Source organism: Botryllus schlosseri, chromosome 5 (genome assembly GCF_051294905.1).
Source record: "Botryllus schlosseri isolate E-star chromosome 5, Bs_hap1, whole genome shotgun sequence".
NCBI lineage: Eukaryota > Metazoa > Chordata > Ascidiacea > Stolidobranchia > Styelidae > Botryllus > Botryllus schlosseri.
In genome coordinates this window covers 5799835-5809809 of record NC_137240.1, presented here as the reverse complement: position 1 = coordinate 5809809, position 9975 = coordinate 5799835, and the positions used below count along the sequence as shown (strand labels likewise).

The 9975-nt window shown below is 43.6% G+C and overlaps 2 protein-coding genes across 5 annotated transcripts in view; one reads left to right on the top strand and one right to left on the bottom strand.

The window, feature by feature from the left end:
- The window catches only part of LOC145439661 (uncharacterized), a 129984-nt gene that overhangs the window by 102196 nt on the left and 17813 nt on the right, over positions 1-9975 (bottom strand). The window lies entirely within an intron of this gene.
- Positions 4412-9903, top strand: LOC145439976 (uncharacterized). The gene is made up of 3 exons (XM_080317643.1): positions 4412-5493; positions 8246-9731; positions 9889-9903. The coding sequence occupies exons 1-3, from the start codon at positions 4412-4414 to the stop codon at positions 9901-9903; spliced, it is 2583 nt and encodes an 860-aa protein (XP_080173769.1).

Here is a 9975-nt window from a genome sequence, read left to right as displayed (position 1 = left end):
GCGTGCTTGAACTTGACACATGTGCAATTGTACATAAGAGAAATAAAAGTAAAAAAAATGCTTTTCGTTTTTCTCCAACATTCATCAGGGTAATCACCGAGACCAAATGCTTTCTCGCGGACCCCTGGGAGTTCGTGCACCCCAGGTTGGAAACTGGTGTGAGCCAAGGATTCCAAACCTATGGTCATTTGTTCTCTGTGGGGTCGCGGAGACGACAATTGAATACCAATAACTATTACGTAAATATCAATTAAAGGAATATGGCAGGAGACATCCTTGCGGGAAAACTTACAAGTTGTTTTATTTTGTAATTCATGGTATTTCGACTACTTATGGTCATTTTCTTCAGGCCGACAATTCTTACTATTTCTGAACCACCAACTGGTAGCACGGCTTGCTTTCGTTATACACCTTTTGAACGAGGCTGGCTGTGTGACGCTGGCATCTCAACAATCCTGGAAATACAGAACGAGCCCATGAATAAGCGTGTAGTCGAGCAACCCTATCTAAGGCGTTTCCTGGCAACAGCAGCGTCACGCATAAACAGGCATGTCGCCAAAATGGTAAACACAAAACATCTCAATGATTGCCTTGTGCATGTGCTTTGTGCATGTGCAATAGTGCATGAATCGATTAAGTCAATATCCGTATTTGTGGCTACACTATTTGTTTCCGGGCAATGGGAATATCGGATTATCGCAGTCTCCAGCCACTTTATCTGTAACATCGCAAAGTGAATGCTTAGAATGAGAGACGTACCATTCCTCGATACAATCTTTATGACATTTCTAGGCCGCGTTTCCTTTAATATTCTCGACGCGGTAACAAAACCTTTGTTTGTATGGATACGCCACTGCTGGTTCAAAAGACAACAGAAGAATTGAATTCAAAAGATTCGCGCCAACGGATAGTTTTGTTCGTGAAAGGAAACCGTTAAATCTATTCATTCCTTCAGCGAACTAACAACTTTTGAAAGAATACTATACCAAGCAAACAAGAGACTTGAGTAAGCCGTAGTCTTCGTTTACCAACCCGTTTTATTTTAAATGGAAACCTCATAACACTATTTATCCCCGACTAATTTAGCAATGTAATATATATTCGAGATCGTGTATTCAACGCTGGTTAACACTGATACTATGAAGCAGTTCCATAGTTTTCGACAACACGTGATGGTTTATATAATATTGATAAGATGATTTGTTTCCCGTTCGTTTTGGGCTTGAAAAACATTTTTGCTCAAAGTGTACAGCCCTTCAACGGAGTCTCTACATCCGATTTGTTTTCTTTATTGGCAAAGGAATTGAGAAAACCTTATAATTATCTTCTGTGTTTGATCATTTATTTGTCCTTGCTAAGCGGAAACAGTCACATACCACTAGGTTTTCGTCCGAGGGTATTATCGATTCCACGTGTGACAGCATGTTGTTGTCAATTGTAAACTCGATATTTTAAGATTACTTCTTAGAGCATTAACCAAACACCATGCTTGTTTTCACCGATGAGTTCAAGAACATCTTTTCGTTTTTTTCATTTCCGTTAGAAATAGAAGAATATAAAAAGCATGTTTTAAACCGGGGGTGGCATACCAGCGCAATATGGTAGAGCGGGGCATGGACCGAAGACGGACTGGATATCAAGCCGGATTTTTTTCATTTCTGGACGGAGTCGGAGCGGAGTCGGATTCATATTTTTCTGATCCGGTCGGAGTCGGATCGGAGCCGGATTTTTGATACAGTCAGGATCGGTTTTGGGGCAATTGATGAGCATGGCAGTTGTAACTACCAATTTCTCGCCAGTAGTCGCCATTACAAACCTGTGCTCAATACAAAACTGAGTTTTTATCGTCACAGTTTTTGTTTTTGCTGCAATATTTATTACGTAACCTGAATCCGTACCCAATAATCGACTGTTTTTGTAGTTCACTATAGTACTCGTATATGATTATCCAAGTTTTTCGTAGCGGTGGCGGACAAGAGAATTAAAGAAACAGGATCGGGGTCACATCAGAGAATTTGTCGATCCGAGCCGCACTACAGCCAGGCCGCAAGTGACCACCGAAGCATAATTGTGCGATTTGATCAAGAGATTTTGATTCCAGCATGAAAATTTTCTTCGCGATTTTCTATTTCCGATAGTGTCCTGGCAATCTGATTACATGGACGGAGAAAGGATAAATATTTGATAGTATATGGGCAACTGCTAATATCTTGGACGAAATTCGTTTGTGAATATGAAAATATTTCGCGTTCGGCGTGATCAAACATCGTTTATCCAATACTTTTCATAACGTTGACATTTGGGATTACGCGGCGTATAGCAAGCCGATATAAATTATACACCGCCATTCAATCGCTAGACGTCGTCGAGTACGGTCGTCTCTTGATTAGCTCTTGTCAGCTCTATCAAAGCACCGAGTCGTTCAGACAGAGGCGCTTTGTCATTTCATTATCTAACCGAATCGGTTAATCACCAATAGATACACTAGTCAGAGTAGTCTAGTCAGTAGTTCTCCAATTCCTCTTGTAGGAAATGGAGAACATGGACGCAGAAACGTCTAGTCGTATGAAGCGCAAGAAGTGTAGCGTTAAGGAAGCTGAGAGTGACTCCGATGAAAATGGAAATGGCGCTAAGGTTATAGCTAGAGACTATGCAACTACGCCTAACAATCCAGATCCTTGTCCTAAAGTAACATCTCCTTCGCAAGTATCTTCTGCCGTACCGTCTTCCATCCCTGTCTCGGGAAATCTCAAGGTTTTGCTCAGTGGAGAGGGTAGACTAATGAAATCGTATCATCCAGACTTGGTTAATAAGGCACTTTATGCGTCAATAGGCAGCTATGCTGATATCAAGGTTCTTCGCTCGGGTGACATCCTTATCACTTGTAACAACGAAAAGCAAGCAAAGCAGCTCCTTGATTGCACCATTTTGAAGTCCGCATCGACAACCATTAAAATTAAGACATCAATCTTTCAACCCAGACCATACGCAAGTCGCGCAGTTATCCCTGGAGTACCTGTCGAAATATCGGAACAGGAGCTCTTAGAGAGTTTTCGCAGCATGAATGTAATTGATGTTAAAAGGCTCACCAAAAAAACGAAAGATGGCACTGTTAGTACAACTGCAGTTCTGCTGTCTTTCAGCACGGTCACGATTCCACCGCACGTGATGTTCCACTATCTTCGTTTTAAAACGAGACAATATAATCCACCGCCAACGAGATGCTTCCAATGCAATCGCTTTGGGCATGTCGCCAAGCACTGCCGCGGAAAACGTTGCTGCTCCAAATGCGGTGGCCGTGATCACACGTATGACGACTGTTCAAACAACAAAAAATGTGTAAATTGCAACGAGGAACACAGCGCTGCATATGGTGGTTGCATCATATACAAGGAAGAAGCCAAATTTAATGCTCTTAGAGAGGGATATCATATGTCCCTCACACAACCACAACCACAACCCAAGGAAACTCCCGAGACCGTGTCCGAGTACCATGAGTCGGTAATCGTAGACGATCCTGCCCCCAACAGACTTGACGTACACAGGATCTCAAAGCCATACCCGCAGCGGCTTAGTTATAAGAATGTACTAACCCGTGGTCGGAGTTACAGGCCTACCACCCCACAGCCCAACGACGGTGACCTGCGCCACTGGCGACAACCACCACCTGCTCGAACTGCTGCCAACCCCACAGTCGAAACCGCATCAAGCGGGCTTTCTTCTATTGACCCCGTAGTCCTCCTTGCGCTCATTGCTGAAATCGTTAAGATAACTGTAAATGCTTGCAAATCTAGCGACAGTGGTACCGTTCTACATACTATTGTAGCCAAAGCTGCCAGCAAATATTTGGGATTTTCTGTTGACCCAGTCTCTCTGAAAAATGTCACAAAAAGCTTTGGTGAGACCGAAGACACTCCCTCCCAGACGTCAAATGGCACTTTAAATGGATAATCACAACTCTTTAGTCATTTTACAGTGGAACTGCAGGGGCATCTATCGCAAGCTACACGAATTTAAGCACTACTTGTCAACCTTACCCATTCAACCAGACGTTATTCTTATTCAAGAATCCCATCTTGTCCAAAAGTACACACCAAAACTAGGGGGGTACCAACTATTCCGCCGTGATAAGACGGTGCACTCTGGCGGCATTGCCACTTTTGTTCGAGCATCGCTCAATGCGTCTCTTTCGAACAATGTCTCGTCAGCCGTTTTTGAGGTACTATGTGTGCGAGTAGGGAACTTGAACATATGCAACGTTTACATACCCCCGGACTGTGAAACTACAGCTAGTGATTTTAGGATATTCGGCTCTTTGTCATCACGCTCCATTATATGCGGCGACTTCAATGCGCACCATTCTTCATGGAGCCACTCGACAAATGCACGTGGCAACCAACTCTGCGAAATAATGGATAGAAACGATCTTGTCCTGTTGAATTCATCGTCACCCACTCGTATGAATATTGCGTGTGATGCCGTCCATCGCTGGTCACTTCTTGATCTGTCGATGTCGTCTCGGGACATTGCGGCGAGATGTGCCACAACAGTAACGGACCAGCTCATCGGTAGTGATCACGTTGTAGTCCAGACCACATACAATAATAGGGCGTCGTGCAATTCATCAAAACGTAGATGGGATTACAGTAAGGCGAACTGGTCAGCCTTCTCGGCTGCTGCGGATTTCCACCTCCAATCCAACTTCGTTCCTATGGGGGAAACTGAAGATTTTCACCGCCATTTCACAAATAGCCTACTTTTAGCGGCGGGAGAGTCGATCCCACGACCGAAAATATCAACGAAAATAGCCGTACCTTGGTGGAACGTGGGATGTACCCGTGCTGTGCGCAGGAAAAGGGCTGCTTACTTGAAAATGAAACGTACGTTTCACATTCGAGACGTGATCGCCTTCAAACGCATGAGAGCCGAATGTCGAAAAACCATCCTTTCTGCTAAACGCAAATGTTGGGAGGATTTTTGTGGTACATTGGACTCCCGTACGCAGATGGCGAAAGTCTGGCACGTTATGAAATCTATGTCGGGAGTGCATACGTTCAATTCCATACCAACGCTGAAGTCGAACGGGTCTATTTCTCAAAATAACAGAACCAAAGCTAATACACTGGCTTCACACTTCGCAAAAACGAGCAGCTCCGACAACTACCCAGCAGGATTTCGTATAACGAAGGCTAACTTTGAAAACACGGTTCATCTTACCGCTGACAACGAACCAGATCGGCACAGGAATTCGATCATAAACATCGAATTCACTCTTGCCGAACTGAATCAAGCTTTGCGTAGCCGAAAATCAACTTCACCCGGGGAGGACTCCATAGGGTATTCGATGTTAAAAAATCTATCATCCTCCGGTCGCACCGATCTTTTGAAACTATACAATGCATCCTGGGAGACGGGGAAATTGCCAGTCTCGTGGAAACATGCCATAGTCTGCCCAATTGCCAAAAAGGGCAAAGATCCTACCTCTGTGGAATCGTACCGTCCTATATCTCTCACGAGTCACATTTGTAAAGTCATGGAAGTAATGGTCACCAATCGATTAAGATGGGATTTGGAGTCAAAAAATCTGATACATCCCTCACAGTCCGGCTTCCGGCGTGGTCGAAGCACCCTGGACCACATACTGCGTCTCCACGACACGATTTACAAGAATATTCATCACCAGCGATCGGTGGTAGCGGTCTTCTTAGACATAAGTCGAGCCTACGATATGGCAGTGTTGGGATCAAGTCACTACCTTCGAGTCACGAGTCATTTCGAGTCATTGCACATTTTGACTCGAGTCAAGTCAAGTCAATCGATTTTCGAAGGTGACTCGAGTCAAGTCAAGTCAGTCGATTTTTGGAGGTGACTCGAGTCAAGTCGAGTCAAGTCAAGTCAAGTCACGAGTCAAGTCACAATTCAAGTCAAATTGCTTTTTGAGGTATGTTAACGTCATTGCATATTACTAGCTGTCTGTATACAGAGTTAGTGGTCGTTGATTTTGAACCGATGAACGAAATAGAGTTAAATATACACGCAAGTAAGGCCATGTATCACTCACATATAAGTAGAACTAATAAACTACGTAAGTAATTCCACAGCCTCAGTTTATAGTTACCAGCAAAAATAGAGATAAGATGCGATACATTACCCTTTTGCAAATTGATATGATACAATTCGAGCCTGCGCCAATGGTTGATGACTATGGTTGCCCGACATATGAGCATGCGACACAATGGAAAACGACAGTTCAGCATGGAACACATCAGCATGCGTCACTTCAGCATGTGAGTGTATAACCCAATAACTTACCCTAACCCGAAACATAGCCTAACCTAACCTAACCTAGCCTAACCTAACCTAAACCCTAACCCTAACCCAACCATAAACCTAACCTAACCTACCCCTAACCCGTAATTTAACCCACATGCTCATGTGACGCATGCCAAATTGTCGCATGCCGAAGTGTCGCATGCTGCAATGTCGCATGCTGCAATGTCGCATGCTCATATGTCCATGGACCGATGACTATATAAACTATTTTCGAATTCAATTTCAATAAAACCTCTTGTTTTATAGTTTGGTGAAGTTAAGAACACAGAACAGAAATAGACATTTTACTATTAGATTACTTTACTTTACTATAGTTTACGACAATGTAGACCAGGGGTGGGCAAACTACGGCCCGCGGGCCGCATGCGGCCCGCAACACCGTTCTGTGCGCCCCGCGAGAGTCTAAAGAAACTTTTTAAAAATATTGATAAAATATATACTAAATATCGAATTAATGTAGGGACTTGATTTAACTTTTTCGTAGTATATTTCACCAATATAATTTTAAGACAATGGTTCCCAAACTGGGGTGCACGCCCTCCTTGGGGGTGTGACTGCATCTAAAGGGGGCGCGAAGCTGAGCACTACTGAAAAAAAAATTCGCGCTCCGCGCGATTGTAACCCAATTCATAATCATTGCTCTGTGTTTAATATGAATTTCATAGGTAAAAAACTCTCCTCCACAGTCGTAACCTTCCATGCCATCAAAATATCCGTTAGGTTTACTAGCATCCTGGTTGCGTTTCACCATCATAAAGGGGGGGGGGGTAACAAGTTTGAGAACCACTGTTCTAAGGTAAATACTTCCTATTATAATTTTTATGTTTATAATTTCTGGCGCGACAACCCGATCTCAAGGCCCACGCAGTTTGAAAGGTTTCAACTGCTAAACATCACAGAAATCCTAAACGAGATTGGCATAATTCAGATCGCGAGTGGGATTTCGGATTGGCCACTACAGTTTTAATTATCTCAGTGATGTGCTTTTAAAAAACGATTTGCGCGTGTCTTAGGTAGATTCGTTCTCGGTATGCATAGAATTGGGGTATTTATATTCTATCTACACATAGTGTAAGTGTGTTTGAAGCTAACATGGTTATGATGCTGTCAGCATTGTGTGTCCTGGAACTACACCAAAAGTGGAATTAGTAAATCTATGAACAGAACGCTGCTCACAGACTTAAATTTCAATCCGGTTCTAACCGACTTTCATCTCTATAGTTTTGACAAATTGGTTATTGAGGTCGACCAGCCGATGAAATCTCGCGAGTACGATATCATCAAAGCAATGTTTTTTTTGTTTTAAATAACCACATATATTATCTCCATGTCCTCACTATATTATCAAATACCAATATTGCGTTTTGGTTTATAATCCAAATTTTATATAGTGCTGCCCGCGAATGGATTTAGATGTTGAATGCGGCCCGCAAGCTCAAAAGTTTGACAACCCCTGATGTAGACTGTAAGTTTCTATCACTTCGTTTGCCATCAATATATTTGTGAGAGAACAATGGAGGATCAGTAAAACGCACGATCATTGAATGATTGGTCGCTGTCACGGGTTACACCAGCCTTGCGCGAATAATACGAACATATGGAAGATACAGTGATTTTTATCGACACCGATTACTTGATGACTTGAAATTGACTCGTGAATTTTGCTCCGAGTCACGAGTCAAACCACATTTCTGATACGCCGAGTCAAGTCAAGTCAAGTCATTTTAGCAAAGTGACTCGAGTCAAGTCAAGTCATACGAAAAAGTGACTCGAGTCTGACTCGAGTCAAGTCATGACTCGAGTCATCCCAACACTGCGATATGGTGTGGCGCCACGCACTTCTGTACAAACTATACCAGCTCGGTATACGCGGACACATGCACCGATGGATTACAAATTTCCTTTCTGACAGAACTTTCCAGGTGACCGTAGGAAACACTCTTTCCGACAGTTATGTACTGCAGAACGGTATACCACAGGGAAGCGTTCTCAGCCCCTTGCTGTTTGCGGTAATGATCAATGATTTACCGAGCTCGTTAGGTCATCGGTCTGAACATGCGGTGTTCGCAGATGACTGCGCTGTTTGGGATAGCGGTCTTCTTATCCAGCCCCTCTTGTCTTCCATTCAATCATCACTCGATGTAATAAGCGACTGGTGTTCCAGATGGGGGTTTGCCATCAGCAAGGCAAAGACCGTAGGCATGCTGTTCACGAAGAAAAGGAAAATTCCTCCACTTATCTTGAAAACTGGTGACCATGAACTTGAATTTGTCGACACCTACAAATATTTGGGTATCACGTTTGACAAATTGCTTAACTATAAGCAACATATCGATACGATTTCCAAAAAGTGCTCCAACAGACTGAATCTAATCAGAGTCGTGACTGGTACCACATGGGGAGCGAGTAAAAGACCATTGCTGCAACTTTTCAGGGCGCTGATACGATCACTGATTGACTATGGGTTACCAGCATATTACTTCGCCCCAAAAAAGTATCTGGACAAGTTACGCACCATACGAAATCAAGCTCTCCGCCTCTGCTGTGGAGCAATGCGCAGCACCCCCATTTGTGCACTTGAAGCATCATGTGACGAGCTTCCTCTCCATCTGCGCCACAAACAGCTTAGCCTTAACTATCGCTGTCACCTTAGAGGTTACCAGGCTCACGAACATCCAACATTAGGAGTGCTTGAAGACTCTTGGCAGGAGATATATAGCCTCATGAACCCAAAATTCATTACCTTCAACATCGCCACCAATGTCGAGTCTCTGAATAACCTTGTCTTGGAAAGAAAAAGTCTTCCAAATTTGCCTCCATGGCTGATTCAATCACCTAATATTGATTTAGACCTTGCAAAAATCATTAAAAAAGATATCGCACCTCTGTCGCATAAACCCATAGTCCTGGACTTCATATTCGAACGATATAGGGATGCCACTGAAATATACACTGACGGCTCCAAATCAGCAGAGGGAGCCGGTTTTGCCTTTACCATCCCGTCGCTGATGATAAACTTTTCCCAGTCGTGTTCCACTCTTAAGTCAATCTTCTCCATAGAAGCACAAGCCATTCTCCACGCTCTAAAATGGATCTGCCAGAATGGCTCACACCAACAAACATATCTGATTCTATCGGACAGTCTGAGCGTGCTATCCGCTATGACCAACCTGCAGGCACCGCAAACGCAGAATGTTATATTTGAATGTGGTCGCTTGCTGAATCAAGTGGTTCAGAAAGGCGCCATTGTTGTCCTGGCCTGGGTACCGGGGCATGCTGATATCGGTGGTAATGAATTAGCTGATAAATTGGCTTGGCAAGCTGCCAGGACCAATATCGAAAATACCCCTTCTCAGACGCTTCCAGAAAAAATTAGCCACGCTGAGGCGAAAGCCGAAGTACGTCAATACTGTAGAGCGACCTGGAACGCCGAATATCAACGAAATGAGCGTGGAGGTCACTATCGAAATTTCCATAGATCATTGACTGATGGCCACTTTCCATCGATGCATCGACATAGGCTTTACGAACGAATAATATTTCGGCTTCGTTCAGGCCATTGCCGCCTGAAAGCGCATTTATATAAAATTGGATGTAGCGACACCGACCTATGCGACCATTGTACAGTACCTGATACAGTCG